At 43.4% G+C, this 22063-nt stretch overlaps 1 protein-coding gene across 1 annotated transcript in view; it reads right to left on the bottom strand.

The window, feature by feature from the left end:
- Positions 1–16791: 16791 nt before the first annotated feature.
- RAB11FIP4 (RAB11 family interacting protein 4 (class II)) overlaps positions 16792–22063 on the bottom strand; it is a 127428-nt gene continuing 122156 nt past the window's right edge. Inside the window, exons 10-15 of the mRNA XM_010578745.1 lie at positions 21767–21907; positions 21135–21216; positions 20731–20868; positions 20064–20222; positions 19564–19707; positions 16792–17792 (exon numbers count right to left, since the gene is read on the bottom strand). Coding sequence (XP_010577047.1) covers positions 17676–17792; positions 19564–19707; positions 20064–20222; positions 20731–20868; positions 21135–21216; positions 21767–21907 — 781 coding nt within the window. The 3' untranslated portion in view covers positions 16792–17675. The remainder of the gene's footprint in view (positions 17793–19563; positions 19708–20063; positions 20223–20730; positions 20869–21134; positions 21217–21766; positions 21908–22063) is intronic.

A 22063-nucleotide genomic window follows, 5' to 3' on the forward strand; every position in this document is an offset into this window, starting at 1 on the left:
TCGTGCAGGGCAGCGCGTCCCCCGGGGAGCGGTGGCCGGGCCCCTTCCCCGCCTGCAGAGCTCGGCGGTCCCCCTGGCCCCGTCTCCCCGGAGCGAGACGCCTCAGGGTCCCGTTCGTGCTCCGGCCACCCGGGCAGCGCTCCCCGCGGCTGACCCTTCCCTCGGGTCCCCGGCCAGGGCAGCAGCGCTCTCGCTCGGAGAAGACCGTGAAATCGCTGGTGAACGTTGGTTTTTCTTTCTCCTCGTTCGCAGCGCCTGATGTTTCTCGTGGCAGAGCGAAGCTGCGCGTCGCTGCGGAAACACCGGGAGCTGCCCAAGGAGACAAACGGAAGCTATTTCGTACGAAGAAAACCCTACCGCTAAGCTTACACACGCAGCCCTGTTGCTCTCCAGTGTCTGGCACCTGCTAACGAGAGGCGCTGCTGGCCCCGTCTCCCAGTTTCGGGGAGAGGGAGGCTTCCCCCCCCCGCAAAGCAAGAGCAGTGGGAGCAAGCCCTGCTCGCAGGACCGTCCTGCCGTGGGACACAACCTCCCCACGCGAGACACAAGGACCTGGCTGGGGCTCTCCGGGCACGGCCCTGCCATTGCCGCAGCAGGCTGCCTCCCATCGCTCTCTGTGTGCCAAGCAAGAACACCGTTTCCACCCCTTCCCTTGGGACAATATCAGGCGATCTAACATGGGTTTGTGTCAGGAAGTGTTTCCTGATATTCAAACTCAATTTTCACATTTTACTTCAATCCCATTAACTTCTGTTTACATAGTAAAATCATAAGAGCATAAATCACAAATACAATACTACATTATTAATATTTCCTCTTTTGGGCTTCCAGCTACCAAATATTTAGTCCTATGGCTAATGCTTGGTTAAAACCCAAGAAATGAATCAGCTCTCATTTTTATCACCGCTAGCTGTAGGGCAGGAGGGAAAAATTTGAAGGATGTGGTTTTGAACCATTATTTAGCTTTGCATTGAAATTTTTCATTCTGGTTTCTAGTTTTCAACCATTGCTGCGCAGCAGAAAGTAATCTGGTAATTTTTGGCTTACGTACTCCTCCTGGAAAACACAAACCAAACCAAACAAACAAAAGGAAAACTAAAAAATCCAGGCACAGTTAGAACCTACTACCAGTCTGACATAATATAATCCCTCTCTTTACTTTATACCTATGAATTTGTAACCAGGCACCTCTGCCTGTTTAATCAGATCCGAGTTACACAACCTTTGTTACAAGAACGCATACTGCATTTGCAATGTGCTCCTTGCACAAATAAATAAAACGTGAGGTCTGAACAGCTCATTCCAAAGAGGAACAGTTGCTTTCCTAAGGGTAAGTCCTGTTTTTCGATCTTAATACAAATTCTGTGCCAAATATTTCCAAGCAGGTCTCTGATGCTAAGGCTTACGTTTTTGATGCTACAACTGCTTGGGAAGCCAGCACCCCAGCGATGCAGAGAGTAACTTAGCCGAAAACAGCAGGATGGCAGGAGCTGTTGGGGTTGCAGAACTCGCGGCTGTTTTTCAGCCACGTCCTGCACCCTCCGCAGCCCTGGACTTTGCGTTTCAGGTGGCCGGTGTTTAACCACATCCCTCTGCACATGGCAGCCCTGGCAGTGCTCCTCCTCCCTCCTCTGCTCTGGCAGCCAAGAGCCCGTCCATTCTCTGCTGGGGGGGGGAACACCTCCGCTGCACCTACCACCCAGCCCTGCTGCTTACGCAGTATTTCCACAAATGAAAGCAAACTCCTCTGCTGCTGCTGCTTTTCTTCATGGCAGCTCCCCAAAATCATTGCTTTGCACGGGCAGAGCTCGGCTCCTTAATCCGCACTTCAATCCAAGAGGCTAAAGGACAGGCTTGGTTGAGGGTTATTTCTCTGTCACACAGGACAAGTGCTCAGGCAGACCAGAGGATTACTGAAGGGCTGAGAGCAACCCTGCCCAGTGACCGTTCAGGTTTTAAATAAGAGCCTGAGCACATTAAGAAAAGCCACACAGTGGCCAAGAGAGACAGCGTTTCATAAAACACAACCTGCAATTTGCTTGTGTTACAGTAGAAGAGGGAAAGAGTGAGCGCAGCCTTTCAGCAGCTAAATTCCATCTACCTCATTTGGTGCCACAGCCCAGGTCTTCTGTCTTTCTTTTCAGAAACAGTCTGTAGTGTGACTTGTAAGCCTTATGTTATGTGCTATTGCATCAAAACATTAACTACCTTGTCTGTTAGCAAGCTAAGGCACAAAGATCTCGTTGTGAGGGAATAAGGGTTTAAAAGTGCTGTGCCAGAAAACATGCTTACACATTATACTGCAAAGTTGTTTTAAAATCACCATTAACCCAAATAATTATGGTTATACATCTGGGACAATCTTCAATTTACTAGTCATATGCTCTAACCTCTTTTTTGTGTCCAAAAAGCAGCTGGCTCCAAGGACAAAACTTGCCCCAAGTTATGCAAGCTAAGAGAGTCCCTGCTGCATTACATGGGTCAAAAGACATTTAGAGTGGGGTGACATATCCCAGACCCCTGTCTGCCATCAGAGATGCAGGAAAACGTTGTAACGTGGGCCATCAAGAACAGCAAACAGAGCAAGGGAAAGGATCAAAGTCACAGCTTTGAGACTGCTATGCTGAACAAAATGTGTCTGCCAAGACAACATGAGAAGATCAGAGCCTGCTGCCTGACTACAGGAGTTGGCCAGTGTACTCACTCAGTGCTCACACGATGTATTTCCTCTTTCTAACGGCTCTCCTTGCCACCGTCCAAGTTTTCAGGAGTCAGAACTCCTGCAATCTATTTCCTACTCTGCTACTGCCTCATTTAACCTCTGGCTTCAAACCCTCTTTCCCTCCTCCCTTCCCCCAAAAGATAAGAGCAAGATAACAATCACTTCCCAGGGAGTTCTGAGCTTTAATTCCTGGTTGCAAAAGGACCCAAGGGTCTCGGCTCTCCCCAGCCCAGTAAGAACAGCATCATTTGTTAGAAACTATTACAGACTTTGTGATACATAGTGTTGATGCATTCCTATCCCCACAGTAACAGCTGATTTACTTTCCCAGTGTGTCTTTCTTGCGTACCAGTGAGTAATTGATCTGGAAGTAGGTCAGTAGTACAGCATGTTAGCCTGAGCTGCTGAGATTTGGGAACAAAACTGCTCCGTGTCTCTCTGGTGAAGTGGTTTAGCATACACAGCAGGTAGTTTTCTTTGAGCCTGCTGTTATAAATCTGAATATCCAACAAATCTTTGCTGTGAGGAATCTGGGAATGGAGAAGCCTGAGAAGATAACATGCAGGTAAGTTGCTCCATGGGTTATTCATACACTGTCTTTGCTCTGATTCCCCAAATATCTGTACCCACTGGGAGAAAAGCTGCCCAGCAACCACATGGGATGATACTGTAAAAGACACATACCAGATTTAAAGACTGCTGACAGCCAAACAAAGCAGTTTGCACACTATGATCACTTGAAGATCATCAAAATGCTTTTTAAAGGAAAATGTTTGCCCTGCAAAGCTTGAACTGATCAGTGAAGTCTTTTCAAAACTCCCTTTCCCCCTTGCTTTGAGCCCAGCTGGAGGCAGAGAACTTATCACATTAGACTCCACTTCAGATTTTACATACTACGCCACAGGCCCAGTTCTCTGGCTTTACACCCTTCACCGTCACTCACACAGGTGCAAAATGGTCACTTTTTTTACATCAAGGGCACAAGTGACACCTAATGAAGCAGCAGGCTGGGGGTGGGAGCGGTAGCTTTGCAGGAGGTAAACTTTAAACCCCCCACCCCCCCCCCCCCCCGGCTGTGGAAGCACAGCTGTGAGCCATCTGCACCCTGCAGCCATGTCAGCGTGGGCTTTGCTGGCATTTCCAGGCTAACTCTGATGGTGTCCCTCTGACAGGCTGCCGGGCAGGTAGGACGGGGCAGAGGGCTGCACAGGGCTGCTTGAGGAGATGCTTCACTCCAGGAGTCTCCCCAACACACCACAGAAAGGCCCCATTTTTTCCCAGTAAGAAGCACCCAGCACCTCTGCAGGCTGACTGTAGCTGCCCCTCTATCAACAGCGTTTTCCCAAACTAATGAACCCATCTTTTTGGTAATGGAGCCCACAGACAGCAGCCCCGGGGCCGGCTGTCCCTGAGGTGACCGTGCCCGCAGCACCCTCCCCTCACCCCACACAGACTCTTGCAAAAAGTAGCCTTAAACCTAAACAGCTAGTCACTTACTAGGTTATTTTTTTGCTCTAGCAGTTAAAATAAAGACCAGAGAAGAAGCCAGCAGGTCTGGCAGCTCAAAGAGGAGGAGATAAAAAAAAAATTACCTCAGAGCATTGGTCGAGGGGGCCCCACAGGCACCGGTGTGTCCTCTGCCTTCCTGCCTCACACAGGGCCTGTTTCTCTGGGGATGGCGGGTCACGGTCTGCACCCACACGGGACCGAGGGTCTCCTTTGGTCCCCACTGCCTCCACACGCTGCACTGGTGATGGGTCCCAGCTCCCAGCCGCTGCCCGAGGTTTCCCGCTGCTGCCCTGACCCCTCACGGACAAACTTTGCTGTCCCATCCTAGGAGGGCTTGTCCAAGCCCAGCTGGGAGCCCCAGCCGCCCCTGGGGGCTTGGCAATGGGCAGGCTGGTGCCAGGTCACCCCATGGCAGAGCTTTCCCTCAGGCCTCTCCCTGGCACGGGTGAGCAGGGGGAAAACGGTCGCCTTTAACTGTGAACCTCCTCTCTCCAGTGCCCTGTGGTCAGACCGGCACCAGACTCTCTCAAGGACACGGCTTCAGGCTGTGCCCTCCCCACGGCAGCTCGCTGCTCCCCAGGAAAGTAGTCGAAGCACATGCTCGTTAGCCACAAGGGTCAGTAAATAATTATATTTAAGTCAGATTAAAAAACTGGCTCCAAATCCTGCAAACAGCTCTCAGCTGGAGTTCCCATCAGCTGAGAAGGGGAGCGCTATGGGTGGAGAGATTAATGGGTCGGTCCCTTGAAGCTTCGGCACTATGTACTCCACAAAGCTCTTGGAAATTTAACATAGTTGTGGCTGTCAGATAAGGCACGTACTGAGACAAACTCAGTCCCTAGTGACATCCGTGTAACTCGGCCAAAGCTAATGAAGTTGGCATGTGGGCAGGCGAGAGCAGAACTGTACGATCCTTCTTTAAATGAAGTACAGAAGTAGACTTGGGTATACACTGCGTGTGCTGGGGATGCAGGGTAAGGAGGGACATAGAATCAGTCACCCACTACAGACAACGTTTTAGTCATGCAGGGAAAGCAAATAATTTATTTACATATCTGATTGTACATTACAGCTACCTGAAAGGATCCACATTAGCAAGAACAGCTTTATTGTCCCCAGAAAGTATTCCAAGAAAATACAGAGAAAATAGTGTAATGGCACATTGCAACAGTACTGACATCACTTCACTTTTGTGTTGTAAGTTACAGAACGAGATTAAAAATAGTCATATGCCACTTTTGTCGGCTGCTTTTTTTCAGTTTTTTTTTAGTAACAATGGAGCAAGTGGACTTTGCTCATTTTCATACCAAGCAGCCTTTGAAGTAAAAAATAAAACCACCTCCTTGCTTCTAAGGCAGCTTTATAATCTGTCAAGTGGGTACCAAATTCAGTTAAAAAAAATTCTGCTCCATGAGAATGGAACATATTATTTTATAGATCAAAACTTTGTGTTTTGGGAGATTTAGGGGATATTGATGATTTCTTTCTTGTGACTTACCACAATTTATTATCTCACTGTGTCCAGGGGCTGGTGACTGGGTATTGATAAACCACAAGGTGTGAGAGAGGGAACAATTCATGCATCTCACCAGATGAGGGGGTCAACACTCAAGAAATGAAAGCACCAACTCAAGAAGAGGTTGGTGGGAGGGAAGAACACTTCTAGGACCGGCCCCGGTTGCCAGAATTACAGATGGCCCAGTCTCACAACATCTATTTAGCTTCCCAAATGCTGCAGGAGAGTGCTGTGCTACAAACACCAAGCGAGGGAGTTTATTCCATAGTTGCCAAAATGTGAAAAGCGAGACACCCAATTTCTCACATCTGCAAGAGGACAATCTCCAGTCATGCAGGTCCAGGGTCTGTCCTTAGCAAAAGCTGCCACAGAAGTCAGGGAGGGAACAGAAGTAATCTAAAACATTTTACCCTCTCTAAGAGGGAGAGTCTATGAATTGGTAATGCTATTTCTCTTTCCATTTCAATGGGCAAAGTAAATCACTTGCCCACTCCCACAAAAATAATCCCAGAACTGAAGTTAACGTGAAATGGGCAACGTGTTCAAATGAGATTTTGGTCTGGTGTCCATTTCAAGTATAAAAAGAAGCAAATTGGCTTTAGTGTGAATAAAAACTGTAACTGTCAAGTCAGGACCGTTACATTTAGTTAGGTGTTTTATTATTTTGAATTAACTGAAACCAACAAGTGGATAGAATTGGTCTCATAACGATACTAGAACAATAAATCTGGGGAGCGTGTGTGTGACATTGCCTTATAAAAGAGACCAGCCATCTGACACAACATTTCTAAAAGAAGACAAAGAACTGCTAATTATGTTAGATTTCCTTTGCTACATAATTTAGACCATGACCTAGTGCTTCTAAAAAAACCTGTACAAAATGAGTATTTTTTACATCTCAGAGGCACATGAATACAAATCTGATCTATTTTATATATACACATGTACATCACATGAAAACCAGAGATGAAGATAAAATGAAAAAAGTGTGTATCAAAAGTGCCCGGAATAGGAGATAAAATGTGAAAATAAAATGTATTAACAGAGAAGTAAAAGGCACAAGTACTAAAATATGTAACCATGCAAAAAATATAAGTACGGTCTGTGCAACAAAGCAAACCAAATGGCTCCCACAACGATTTTACAGTAATTCTCAAAATATCTCAGTATTTAAACATACCGTCAGTGCAACATTTACTGCCCTGTAGCATACTAAAGTGTTCACATGATATAAAACTCTTGGTTCCCCTTCTGACTTCCTTTCTCCAAAGCCAGAATAATTTAGCTATGGGTAAGGTATTAAATAAAATGGGGCTGATGTTGGGTAGTGTAAGAAGATCACTGTTCCAACTGTCTGGGTGGAAGAGTAAGTGCAGCCCTCCTGCACCCCTTACCGTCTGCACATTGAACATGTGTCTGCCAGAACAATCACCTCCATGCCCTTTGCCAGGGCACAATGGGCTTTATGGAAGGTTGCCAGGATGAATGTCACTCTGCTGAGAATGGTGATGCGAAAGCTGACAGCTCAGATGTCACAGCTGCACCACTTACAACATCTACATAAAAAAGAAATACAGATTCTTGGGGTAGGTGTCCAAACTATGGGAGTAACTATGACTGTCTTAAGATGGGATCATAGTTACTAACTGGGCAGAGCTGCAGAGGTCACACCTGCATGTGGTCCCACTGGATGCACTTCAGGGTAACCAAGATGATCTCTGCCCAGAGTGGGAATTATGGCTCCTTCCTCCCTATTGACTGTCTCCACCAACCACTGGATAGTACTTTTCCTAAGGTGAAACAGGTTTCTGGCACTGATTCTCTATTGTTGCCCAACACCTGTGCCCAGGTCTGATGGCCCTTGAGGGTGGTGCTGTCCGGCTTATACTTACCCTCAATCTTGGATTGGGAAAATGGGTCGGCCAATGCAAATTGCATTCGTATCGGTGGCCACACAAACAAGTCCTTTGGACTTGCGAGACAGTGTGGTCATTCGTACCATCAAAGACCATGAGAAGCTGCTGGAGGCGAGGTTTGATTTGAGGGGATTGGAGTCTGTCAACTCAGAGGTGACTGGTTTAGAGTGCCAGCATTCTTCTGCTTTGACTGACAATCTGGCCATGTTACCAGAGGTATATGAGCTACCTGTCTCCTTGAGCCTCAGGGCAATGTTATCGGTTCATCTCTACAGGAGAAAGAGAGTGAAAAGGAGGGGGAACTCCTACCTCCTGGAGCCATGGCTAGGACTTTTACTATTGCTATCGACCCCTGTCCTGGGCCCCAGAGGTGACTTGCCAACTGGGGGTATACCGGTGGTAAAGATCCCTGACAAAAATCCATGTTGTCCATGCTGTGGAAACAGGATAGGAAAAACATCGGGTTTGATTGAACTTCTAAAGAGAGCACATGGGAAGAAAAAGATCTCGTTCCAATGTGCTCAGCGTGGGAGAACTAATGTGAAACACCATAGTATTGCCTGCCATTTTCTGAAGTGGAAGGGGGTTGTGGAAGCTGCCCCTGTGAAGGGTTGGAAATGTGAGGAATGCGAGAGGACATCTGAGATGAAAAATTGGCCTGGGGCAACATAAGCGCTTGGCCCATCCAGTTATGACAAATGTTGAGTGGATTGCTGCCATTTGCCCTAAAGTGGGTACTGCCAGAGGGGTATATCAGCAGTGAGGGATGGAAAAGGAGGTGGAGTTATTGAAGAAGTTGGATAAACAGCATGAGGGAAGTAAAAACATCATGAAGTTGATTGCAGAATATATTCCATCAAAAACAACCAAACAGATAAGTGATAAAAGAAGGGGTCTTCATAAGAGCCTGGTGAAAAGGGAAAAAGATCAAGAGTGGAAGAAACAGCTAGAAAAGAGGGGGAACATCTTGCAAACATTGGACCGCAGGTGGATGGAGGACTGAGGTCTCATTATTGGAGGGTAATCTCTGAATGGTTAACATCTGAAAAACTACCCATTCTTCAGGGAATCTTTGAAAAGGTGATTGAAGGGAAAGATGCTCCTTCAACACTAGTTGATGAGGTGATTGAGGATTGCTATTTATGCCTGTTCATGAAGTCCACTGAGTTGAAAACAAGCCAAGGTAAACAGCATCAAATGGCCCGGAAAGCTCATACTTTGGAACCACCAAAGGAGTGGATGAAGAAGAGAGCTGTAAAGCAGGGGCAATTCCTATGATTCCAGCAGCTGTTTTACCAGGATAGAGGGAAACTTGCCGGTATCATCCTGGATGATGTGGAATCCCTGAGGTGCAGTATCCCACAAGATGAGGTACAAGAGGTGTTCAAGTCGAGGTGGGAATTGCCAGTAACATTCAAGGGCCTGGGTGCTTTCAGAACCATCGGTCAGGCGGACAACTCGGCATTCAAAGCCATGATCGCGGTGAAAGAAATCTCTAAAACTATCACAGAGATGAACAAGAACACAGCGCCAGGACCAGATGGACTAAGCTTGAGGGATATCACCAAGATAGACCCTCACTTTACCCAAATGATGGAGCTATTCAATCTGTGATTGGTATCTGGCACGGTACCAGACGTGGTAAAAGAATGTCAGACTATGTTAATATCAAAATCATCCTTGCCAGAGTGCCAGAAGGACATCAATACTTGGCAACCAATTACCATCGGATCAATTATCTTGAGATTATTCTCAAGGATCCTGACAGCAAGAGTGACTAAGGCGTGCCCCGTTAATCCACGACAAAGGGGATTTATTAGATCAGCAGGGTGTGCAGAAAATTTAAAATTATTACAACTTTTGATTAAGAATGCCAAGAAAGAACATCGACCCCAGGAGCAGTTTTCATTGACCTAGCCAAAGCCTTCGACACCATGAGCCATTCTCACATCATTATGGCTCTGAGACAAAAGGGTGTGGACAATCATATTATCACCCTGATTATGAATCTGTATCGAAACATCAATACTCGTATTAATATGAGGAATGAGCAGTTGGGTCCTACTGGGATTCAGATTGGTGTGAAACAAGGTGATCCAATGTCTCCATTGTTATTTAACTGATCTGTGGATCCCCTACTCTGCAAGTTAGAGGAAGAGGGAAATGGATTCCAACACTGCTTGAAACATGTAACAACCATGGCTTTTGCAGATGACTTAGTACTGTTGAGTGGATCATGGGACGGAATGCAGAAGAATTTTAAAATCTTAGAGGTCTTCTGTGACTTGACAGGCCTCAAGACACAGGGGGAGAAATGCCATGTTTTTTATATTCAACCTACACAGGACTCATATACAATCAATGACTGTCCTCTGTGGCTAATTAATGGCACCCTCCTTAATATGATTGAACCTGGTATTTCTGAAAAGTACTTGGGACTATGTACTACCCATGGACTGGAATATCAAAACCAGAACTACCAGAGAAAATAAAGGATTGGTTACAACAGATAGGAGAAGCTTCTTTGAAACCACTTCAGAAGGTAGACATCTTGAAGGGATATACTATCCCACGATTGATCTACTTAGCAGACCAAGCTGATGTAAAAGTAATGTACCTAGAAACACTTGACCTTGCAATTCGAACAGCGGTCAAGAAACGGCTACATCTACCAGCAAGTACCTGTGATGCGATGCCATCCTATATTCCAGCATGTGTGATGGAGGTTTAGGTATTACCAGACTCTCTGGTCTGATCCCTGGTGTACAAGCCTCAAGACTGCATAGAATTGCACAGTCTTTGGATGAAACAACAAGAACAATTGTAAAACAAGTGGGGCTCGAAAAAGAATTTGAAAAATTATGGGTTATAGCTGGAGGAGACAAGAATAAAATTCCATTTATTTGGGACCCAAAGGCGGTTATGTTAATATCAGAGGAATTGGGCGATGATGAACCATCTTCAGAATGGGAGTTACCAGCTCCAAAACCTATCTTTCCTAAACTGTGTAACTGGAGAAAACAAGAGTTTATTAATTGGACCAAGCTGCTATCCCAGGGCCATGGAATTACCAACTTTGAAGAGGATAAAATCAGTAACAGCTGGATTGAACATTATAGAGGCATTCCCCACCGAAAACTCATCACTGCACTACAATTAAGAGCAAACGTGTATCCCACAAGGGAATTCCTAGCAAGGGGAAGACAAGAGTCACAAGTTAAGGCTTTTTGACATTGCCAAGCTGAGAATGAAACATGTGCAGCACATACCATCGGATACTGTCCCATGGTACAAGATACCAGAATAAAAAGACATAACCAACTATGTGAAATACTAATAAGGGAAGCCAAAAAGAAAGTTTGGATAACATTCCAAGAGCCTATGCTAAAAGATAAACAAAATTAGCTACATAAACCTGATCTCGTATTCATTAAGGGGGATCAAGCGCTAGTTGTGGACATCACAATTCTAAACGAAAGTAAATCAACATCACTGGCAGACATGGCGGCAGAGAAAGTAAGGAAACACCAACACCTCAAAGATCAAATTCAGGAACTGACAAATGCAAAGGATATTAAGTTCAAGGGATTTCCCGTGGGAGCGCGTGGAAAATGGTATTGAGGCAATTACAAAGTGTTAAAAACATTGGGACTCTCCAATTCCCGGCAAGAAAAGGTTGCTTGTTATTTATTAAACAAAGCATTATTTACCTCGGTAGATATTATGTATATATTTATGAGTCAATCAAGAACCATTGTAAGAACTTAATATATGATTGTCGTAATTTTACTGTAGTAGATAGTAGTGATTGTAGTTGTACTGTTTATCTTTCCCAATAAAGTCTGTTTCTATCCTTTTTCTTACATCATCAAGGGTACAACTAAACTGTCTTATGACGACTAGGATTAGGGTTAGCCCCTGGGGTAATCAGAAGGATCATCCTTGGTAAAGGATAAAGGTAGGGACGGATAAGAGGAACTCGCAGTCATGATGCGTCATTTATCTTTAATTGGACATCAAATATTTTAATCGGAATTGTCATCTATTTTGCTAAAGTGGAAAATAACTACTGGTTTTGACATAGGTGAACGGGCCACCTTTACTTAATTTGGGAAAGAAACATGTAAATTATATATATGTTTGTTAAATAGAAGTCCATGTTTGTTAATGTATGTTTTCATTAGGTGTAAAGCTTAAGTAAATAGCAATCTCTCTCTAATTGTATGTTTGAATAGGTACTACTCCCAGTTGATCAAAACTTTGAGACTTAGGCCAGTAAGCTAAAAAAAAAAAAAATGTATGGAACACAATGTAGCACTGTCAGCTGGCTCCACACTGTGGCAAACTATGGTACAGGGACCCTAGTTGCAGATTTTCTAACTTAATGGGCTGCTATCATTATGTATAAGGTATGCTTGCTAGGCTAAGCTAGTAGGGCTGTGTCGCGCCTTGCAAACACAGTAAGTACAGCATATGCAATTGGACAGCTATATAGAATCAAGGCAAAACTTAATGGGGACATCCCAATGATCCCTCACCTGGATGGACTTCAGGCTTATTCACCCTACTTGCTCGCATATCATGAGAATCAGCTATAACATTTTGTCATGTAGATGGGACACAACTTGTTTTCAGGACCACACAAAAGATGTGGACAGGACTGGCCTGGTATAAAGACAGGGCTAAAATTCTCATCTCAGTAGCTAAAGCCGTACTGAAGCCAAGAATATTATGTTTGTCCCTCCCATCTGCTCAAAGTGGCTGCCCCGAGGCACGCAGACACTCTGACAGCGGGCACAGCAGCAGGGGACAAGACCAAGAGTGTAAATGTCAACAGAACATATACTGGGGAAGAATCCCACAAAGAAATGACTCTCTTGCACATCAGAGCAACTCTCAGTGCATTATGCAGGATTACAGCATTCAGACCAAACACCTACTGCAATCCTTATCAAACTCTAAAGGTACATGCAGAGTTTCATTAAATAAGAAACCCACACGTGCCACATGCTTCAACACCAAACTGCTCCTTGGATCAATGTCTTGAATTGAAAAATACTGAGAAAACCCCGAGGATGCTGCAAAGGAACAAAGCGCCAGCAACTGTGGAGTTATGTCCTTTAAAATCAGCTGTGTTACATCACTTGTCATGCCTTCTTGACAATGTTTCTTGAGTAGCAAATGACATAACAAGAATACAAGTGTTGCTACTAACACCAGAACCAATCCAGGAACTGCTCAGTTAAAGTTTTGAGTCAAGTTTTCACTTAAATCAATGTAAGCCAAGCCACTGATTCAGCAAGTGTTTGATCAGCTGCTACTTCCTTCCTTCCTTGGAAAAAATCCCTCAGACCACACCATACAGTATTTGTTTTAAGAGAAAACCACTGTATGTTCACTGCCATTAAAGAAGAAAAAAAGTATTCGTTTATTTGTAAATTCTAGTTCTTAGATTCATCACGTGTCACCAGCACTATGATGCAGAGACTGCTGAACAGTGACTGATGTAGCAGGCCACAACGTATGTTTATATATTAGCTTCCAAGCCCTCAATTACTAACCAGATTAGGGAGCCTAAATACTGTAGGCCAAGATCCTCTCTGGAGACTAACGCAGTTCTACCAAAGTAAATGGAGCATTGCTGCATTCAGACAGCAAAATATTTGTTGATACACGCATCTTTGAGAATTAAAAACGCTGTGTTCAACTCCCTACAGAGCTGGCTGAGAAACATCTGAATTTCTCCCAAGACCATAAAAGGGAAGTTGGCAGCAAAAGTGTATTGGATTTTTTTTGAGACTTGCTACAAATTTGAATATTAAAACCTCCTTAAAAATAGATGGGATGGTTACAGTTTTGTCACTGTTGCACTTCAAAACATAACAAATTCTCAAACAGCTTGAGTCTTTAACAGAAGTTATTAAAAAAGCTGAAAAATACTCTTTTGATGTCAAGGTAGTTCTGAATCAGCATCGCACTCTGGAACCAGAACTAGACAGCAGCTGAAGACTGATGTCTGGAGAGAAGCAGCGAGCATCAGAAAAATCTTGAAACTACATTTCAGGTACTCTTAAGTGCAAGTCTTGAAAGAGGTGTTTTTTCTGCAGTAGCTTATGTGTGGGATTAGCCTGACAAAGGACAGCTTCTAGTCAGAAGCAAGTAGGTTTTTTTCACTGTACAAAAACACCTGCAGTGGTTTGCAACTGGTTTGACCAGAATATCATTTAGCTTTTCAGAATCTGCAGTAGAATGAACTAAGCAGCAGATCAAGATACAGTACCTTGGATTGTGTTTGCATCCCCGAGGGTTAAATAAGCAGCACAGTTTTGACACAAGAATATTTGCTGCATTTGAGTATTGCTAGAATGAGATGATACCACATTTCTGTGTTTGAAGTTATTTACCCAGGGAAGTGAAGCCATTGTTCCACCAACAGTAACACTGACACAGAGGCAGACTGTACTTCCCCAGCTGGCCTGTGAGCACAAAGGAAGCCCACAGTAAAGTAAGAAATTTATCAGAGAATAGACACTGAAACCAGTGCCTCCCTATCTCCTGCATCTCTTGTCTGTTCTGCCAATGTGTCTGCCTGACACTTGGTCACAATATGCATTCTCTGCAATACCAATATCAGATTACACTTCTCCCTGCCCCAGTGACCCATCAAGTGATCCCTTATTACCAAGTTACCCGCATGTCATAAAACATGATGACTTCTTTTCTGGAACAGAAGGGTTCTCCAAGGCTTGGACTGCAAGGCAAGTTGGTCTAATACCTGTAGTTACCGTAGTTACTCAGTCTAAGAATGCAACTGCTAATTAGTATTTTTAGAGGTCAATACCTTAGAGGAAAATGTATTTGCCAGTGAAATGCCTCTCTTGCCTCCAACTAACATTATCTGTCAAACATAGCAAGTATCTGGATATGAATTTGAACAATAACAGAAAGCAGTACCACACTGAGGGCCCCACAGGAGCAGAAGTATAACTCCTTTTTGCAATAAAACAAAGCTACAAACACCACCAACATGGTGGTAAGACAACTCTTCAAATGCAAACACTGGAGCAAGGAAGAGCTTCTAAATGCTAAAGCAGTTGGGTACAGAGCTAAACAAGAAGTCCTGCAAGTCTTTAGAAAATCCACTGCTGGGTACCCTTGGCTAGAATACCGCTTTCAGGATTTCAGCTAGATGTAGTGACTATTTGTCACTATTAGTGACTATTCACCTCTTACATATAATTACCTGCACAAAAACTTGGCTATTGCTACAGTCATGTCATCTTCTGTTCACGTCCATGGGCTCTGTGGTCTCAGTGAAGTACGCCAGGCTCTCTGCTTCCCAAGTGCTCAGCATAATTTTCAGTGAAATAGTCCTCAACATTTGCTGATGTTCTACCCTAATGGGAATGGGTTTTAGAGTATTAAAATTTTGAAGCTAAGTCCAGTTTACTTAAAAATATTTAGGGGAAAACATGCATTCACCAGTCTGACCTGTGTCTTTAAATCCACTGCATGAGAGCAGGACAGAAGTGTAACTTACCAAACACAGTCAGTTCCAGTAGCAGGGCTGCTGGCTCACCCAGCCCTGCTTGTCACAGCAGGCTAGCAACAGCCACCCAACAATTTGAAACAGTTCTCTGTGGCCTATAAAAAGAGCAAAGTCCTTGGCACAACCCACAGACAGCACCACACAGAGGGAAATGCCATCACTAAAGTGCAGGTAAAGAGTCCTGTAGGCAGGGAGCTGTAGGTAGCACCAAGCTGGCTTAACTGTTCCTCTCCTACCTTACAGGTGGCACATCCAGAAGCAGCAGCAGGCGGGAAAGGCGCATGTGTGGGGTGTCCATGGTGTTCCACCTGCTTCTCCACAAACAGAAGCTGCTGCAATTTAGCACAGGACATTTCACACCATCCCTAAGAGGCAGAGTAGTCGTCTTTAAATCCCTTCCTCCGGGTTGCCCTAGAGCCTCAGGAAACCAGCCCTGAGACATCACTGATTGAACAAGACTGTACCATTTCTCCCAGAGCACTGAAGTCCTACAGGTATCTTTGTGCACTGGGGTGTTGTGTCCCATAGTTATTCCTCTGATCCTTTCGCCTTCCAGTTACTTTACACCTGCCTAACGCAGATACATAGAAACAAATTGTTTTTATTTTCTTGCCTTCAAGAAAACCTGATTTCAATACTTCTCCCCGTTCCCATCACTCCAGTAACACATCACTGAAGGCAAGAGCACAGACATTGCAGAAAAATATATATATATTTACATCCATAACTGAATACATGTTTTATGTATTCAGATTCAGGAAAAATGTATCACATATACACACCAAGATACATCAAGAGAATACTAGGGGCAAGACACTGCCAACAGCAAGAAATACACAGAAAAGCACAGTCATTGCTACTGTAACATTCTTCTGGGGAGTGTATTCAACAGCGGAAACATCTCTATGCATTGGGGAAAGCCAGATACTTGGGCCTATTTTTCTGTACCAGTTGCTGTGAATCAAAAGTGTGAAATTTTTACTTTTAAAAAAGTGGATGGAATAAAATTTTTTTTTAAGGATTCAACTATCCAAACAATTCCATAAGCTCCTTATACAAGCTACATTATTAATTAAAAAGGTCCTAGCCCTACAGTACACAAATCCAGCTCAGGAGAACACAGGCACACATTGAAGTCCATCCCTATTTAAGGCAGCATTTAAGCATACACTCAACTTTAAAGCTTATGTTCTGTCCCACTGACTTCTACGAGCAGTCACAGTACACATTTAAAGTTAAGCACCTGCACAACTGCTCATCTAAATGAGGATGTGTTCCCTATTCAGAGCTTTAGATATGCATGTGAGTACTCAGTCCGGATTGGTAACTTCTGCAAGACCAAGCTCTTTTTCTTTTTACTGCCCTATAGGTAAAAGTCACTCCACATCAGACTTCTCTCCACCGTGTTAGGACCCAACAGGTCCTCTCCACAGCTTGCCCACAAAATATCAGTCTCAAAGGAATGTAGAGTATCTGGGGTGGGAAAGCAACTCAACACGTAATTTGAAGGGCTGCTGCTCCTCCTCCCCCTGAAGTGAGCTATTTGATGCAATTTTTCTTTTTTTCTTTTTTCTTTTTTTTTTTTTTTTTGTAAGAACTGGAACTTGTTCATTCAGTGAAATCTTTAAAATTAAGGGTGAGGGGAAGGGGCAGGATCCCAGAATTCATCTTAATGGCCCATGGTAAACCCCTGAAAATAGGGGAACAGATTTGAAAAGCTTCTTAGCCTCAATGCTACAGGGACCCTGACATAAAAAAATACACACGCGTGCACACGCTAAAAAGCAGGCTGGCTCAGAGCATCCCAAAGCAGGCTCCAAAGTGATCTTACATAAAAAGCACTTTGTGCTGACAGTGGCAAACAAGTGGATGGTGATTTTTCACAAATAGCAACAATTCTGCAATATCTTCCTCTTCTTCCCTTTTACTTTGTGTCTTTCCTTTTCCCCAAAGTTTGTTTTTTTTTTTTTATCCTACGTGTAGTTTAAGTACTAAAACTAAATCAAATAGGAAATTACACAGTCAGCACCAGTCAGGAACTGAACCTGGGTATGTTAATTGGTTTGCGGTACCCAAATTCCTGGAAGAACGAAAGAACAATTCTTGCTCCTAAAGTTAGGGCCACATCCATATGTTTCCATTGTCTTTTTTACCTTTACAACTAGAGGTAGAGTCATTTTGTCCAGTATCTAAAACAGCATGATCCAGTTATATTGTTATTACATTAATATACAGTATCCATCTTATCACAGGTATTGAAAGTGCATGGAAAAAGTCTAACCAAGCCAATTCAATGACAAATAACAGTGTACCAAACATCATATAAACACACCCGCGCACCCACACTCAAACGTAGTGTATATATATATTTATAGATTAATTTACAGTATCAGAGTGTTGTTTAGATCCAGTGGCATGTGCAGAAATATCAGGCAGTTGCTGCTCTTCCTTCTCATATTCTCTTCAATTCTTTATTTCCAAGATAGACGGGTTGTGGTCTAGGATTGCCAAAATTATCTTGTCCATATACTGTCGCAATCTGTAATTTATCTCCTCCTGTTCTTTAAGGGCTTCCATGAGCTGCAACACAACATTTCAAAGTTACTCTTGAAATATTCTCTCTAGTTTACATAATGAAATTCAGACATGTGAGAGACTAGCGCCTGCTCAGGATCACCAATTCCCTTTTGTGCTAGGTATTCTACCTCTAGCTCCTCCCTGTACCTGTATTAGAAACAATATGTAGGTTAAAGATCTTTATTATTAAGGAAGGTGGTGAACAGTCATCACCAGGGATCTTTTGGCAGGTCATTTCAAACAAATTCCCCATCTAAACCACCAATCCATCCTGCGTCCACACCATGGATGAGCTTCCTCATCTCAGTGCAAAAGCTTCACGATACTCAATTTCTTTCATACCTATTGAAATCTAAAGCACTTTGCATGAAAGGCTGCTGAACAGAACAAGGGTTTCAGTGTTTTGCAGTGGGAACAATATGGGCTGCCTCTGTATCGTGCATAATCTCTCCCAGCCCCCCCCCCAAAACACAGCTACACAATCCTCAAGAACAACCCACTGAATATTCTATGTTCTATATTAAATACATGGGTTTCACTAGACCTTTGAGCTGTGAAAGGCCCCTCAAACTCTCCAAAGTTGAAGACTGCTTGCTTTTTATACTCCACATGTTTAATGCCAAACCGACAAAGCTGCCCAGGAGTGTCAGAGCCCTAGATATTGTGATCTTGGTGTCCATTTTCATTAGCCTTCGTAGAAGTCCCACCCTGAAGCTGCAGTTTCTTACCTTCATTTTGATTAGACAGGAAAAATTGCCCAATGGGAAAAGTTTATGCAGGTCTGTGAGGTTTACTAAGCCTGGGCCACAGTTGTAAGGCACTTTCCTCCTTTAGAGAGGGAGTGCTGGGTATTCCTTGCATGACATAGTCAGGAGATTCAGAAGGAGAAATAAAGATTTTTCTTGACAATAGCAAAGCCCAATTTGCTTTTACCTAATTAGAGTTCAACAATTAAACAGCCTTTCTTCACAGTGCTCTGGTTCAGCAGAAGACTCAGGTATGCACTTCACTTCAAAAGACTACCCAGGAACTAAGGCTAACAGGGTCATCATTCAAGTACAGATTGGGTAAAAAGGTCTGTCTCGGGACTCCTTTTGAAGAAGAAAGGGGAAGTTCTGTCCAGAAGAAATAAAGCATAAAAGGCAAACAATTCCTTTTAGTCTCCTTCATCACTAACCTGTCTTTTTCTCTGGGAGCTCTTATGTATCTATTGGCCTGATCTCACGATCTGTCCTGGAGCTTAAAGGGAGCTATACCAGCTTGACTCAGCCCACATACAAATGGGTCTGCTACAATACCTTCCAAAGCATTACCAGATTATTACTTGCACACTACCTACTTTCTCCAAGAATTCAGCTCTGCTACAGGGAATATATAGCTCAAATTTAGGTCTAAGTGAGAGCTTGTTGCTGAAGTAACTTAGAACTTAATCTAGAACAGAAAGTAAAAATTTAAGTAACTAGCTATGACAATTTCTGTATGAAATTGATGTTATAATATCCCTGTAAGATAGAATATGTTAAATCCATTGTAAAACTGTTCACCCAGATTCTAATAATTCCAATTTTTTGAGACACAAATGGAAGACTTATATTAAAAGGAGCACCCAAAACCACTGTTAGATTTAAGGCAATCTTCTAACATTCCTGAACTCCTAGCAAAGCAGATTTTTCTGTTGTTCATTTGTCAGCTTCAGATAGTTCAACCTTGACAGTTTATTACATTGAAAAATGCATATTTTTGGATGTAGTACTTGATTAAAAAAGCGTATTACCTCATCTCTTGATGCAGAATCAATTTCAGCAGCCAGTGACTGGGCTTTTGTTTGCGTTGCGAAGAGATTTTTAGCTTCATAAAGACTAAGACTTAGGATCTGTCCATTAAGATCATCATTTTGGTCACGAAGTTTTTGATTCTCCTATTTAAGGGTGAAAAGACATTGCTTTTGAGTTCTTCCTACAAGGTTTCATTAAAAAATAAATACATTTTTAAAATCACAGGTAGCTTGGATGATATGCGGTAAGGCTGCAAGCTAACAGCAACTCTCTTACCACCAGTGATAAATCCTCCCTGCCTGCATCACAGGTGTTTCCTATTTGCACTATTTATATTGCCTGTGCAAAGAAGTCCTAGACAGATGCAATGCGGGTCTTGTGCTTGTGTGAGAAGGGGGGAACAAAACCTAAAGGCAGTGTGCTAGGTGTTGCAGCTATAGGCATTTTTCAAAGCAGTCCTATACATTTCACATGGATCAAGAGGCCCTTCCCTGCTCACCTGCTTCAGCCGTTTTATTTCATGCTCCATTTCCACCTCTCTGGTTTTGGCGTTGAATTCACTCACACTGGATGAAGAACTTCTCCCACGTCCAGGACGCTCACATTCCAGCTTGTACAGCTGCAAGTGCTCCAGTTCCTTTCTCAAGTCTTCAATGAGCTGTGGGCATGCAAGCAGGCCATGTCTCTCCCATCCCTGCACAACCAGCCCCCCCCGGCAGCAGCCATCTCTGTGCTGCACCTCTGCATTCTGACAGAAGCACTCTGTGAGCCTGATTGAGGCTGGATAGTCCTACAATACAGCCACTTGCTCTTCTATGGAAGCACAGGTCACTTAAACCGCTTCGGAGCTGGAAGTGGCTCTGATCTCTAAGCCTCAGTCTGAGAGGCATAATTCCCCTTGCAAACATAGTAAAGAAAATGTTAGGGAACACATTCAAGGCTGCAAGTTCTCAAAGAGTTGTAAACCCTTTGGGTCAGGGATTGCCATTTATTAGGTATTCCTGCAGCATTCATCACCCTATGGGTACCCCTCTGATAGAAACACAATCCAGTAATACATTCACTGGATGTTGTATTTGCAGTGTTCATCCTGTCTGTCCATTCTTTTTCAGATGGGCTTCCATGCAGATGTGATTGCCTGGTCTTACATCCCTCTTCACACCTACCTCCTGTGTGGCTTCCCTCTCCTTGTTAAATTCCAGTCTGTTCTGCCGCAGCTTGTCCATCATTCTCTTGTACAAATCCATCTCATCCTTCAGTCGCAGACTAGTGTCTTCCAACCTATCTGACATGCGTTGCCTTTCCTAGAATAAATGGGGAACTTCATAGCTAGCTTGCAAGTGCATGAGTCACCTTCAGTTTTACAACACAAATCTATAGACACAGCTGGTCATAAGCTGGCATGTGTCTTGGTGCATTCCTGCCACTAAAGGTGACCAATGATCCAATTCCATTAATAGTCTTGTTTAGGAAAGGCAAATTAAAGAAGCTGGGCCAATCACTATATGAGTTTGCTCTTACAGACATCAAGCTGCTGTTAAATTGCTCAAGCACTCAGGAGTTTTGTTACCTCATCTAATCTCTCTGTTTGTGATTTCAGTCGTGTGACAGCGCTTTTCAGCTCACCGTTTTCTTCTTCCAGTTGCTGAACCCTGTGTCAATAACAAAAAACTTACAGCAAATGCCTCTTCAAGAATGCAGACATGCAAAATAGCATGCTCTAAAAAGCCACTTTACTTGCACTTGATAGAAAGACCAAACAAGAAAATATTCCTAACCTTAGTATTTTTTTATCATGAGTTATTGGATGCTTTTTGATTTTTTTGTTTTTAGGGCCAAAACCACCACACTGACCCTCAGATTCTTATGGTCCTAACAACAGGTATCTAAAAAGAATTAAGCAGGAAGAAACAAATGCAGACACAAGCATTTGCTACAGCTGGTCGCAATTCCCTCCTTGAATCCATGCCAAATACCCAGCTAAGCTGTCTACATGGGCTATGTGGATTAAAGCATTAATGTAAAGCATCCTCCAAGCTTTTGGGCATTAGACATGCAACTGCACAGCTACTCTATAGAACTACTAACGTGTAACCATCTGTGCACTGTCTGGTTGTGAACAGCCTACGTTTATATGCAAAGTAAAAATGAAGAAAAGAAGAACTTGTACTCTGTTCTGGGTGACACCAAGATGTTTGTTACCTTGTGTTTAGCAGTTCAATTTCGGTGCCTTTCTCTTTTTCATACTTGCTATATGCTTCTCTATGTCTCTTTATTTCTTCTTCCAGGGTCTGTTCTGCTGATGTTTCTTGGTCTTTCAACAGTTCTTCTAGCTCATGAACTCTAAGGAAACCAGATCTCATTTCAGTAACAGCTTCACAAGTACTTTAAAAAAAACAAAAGAATTGTGCAACTCCGTTGCCTCTCTCTTTCCTCCCCATTCCTTTATTCCATTCTACTTCACCATCTCTCTTGGCATTTAACCTCTCCCAATATCTC

This window comes from Haliaeetus leucocephalus, unplaced genomic scaffold, assembly GCF_000737465.1.
Source record: "Haliaeetus leucocephalus isolate CR32 unplaced genomic scaffold, Haliaeetus_leucocephalus-4.0 Scaffold646, whole genome shotgun sequence".
NCBI lineage: Eukaryota > Metazoa > Chordata > Aves > Accipitriformes > Accipitridae > Haliaeetus > Haliaeetus leucocephalus.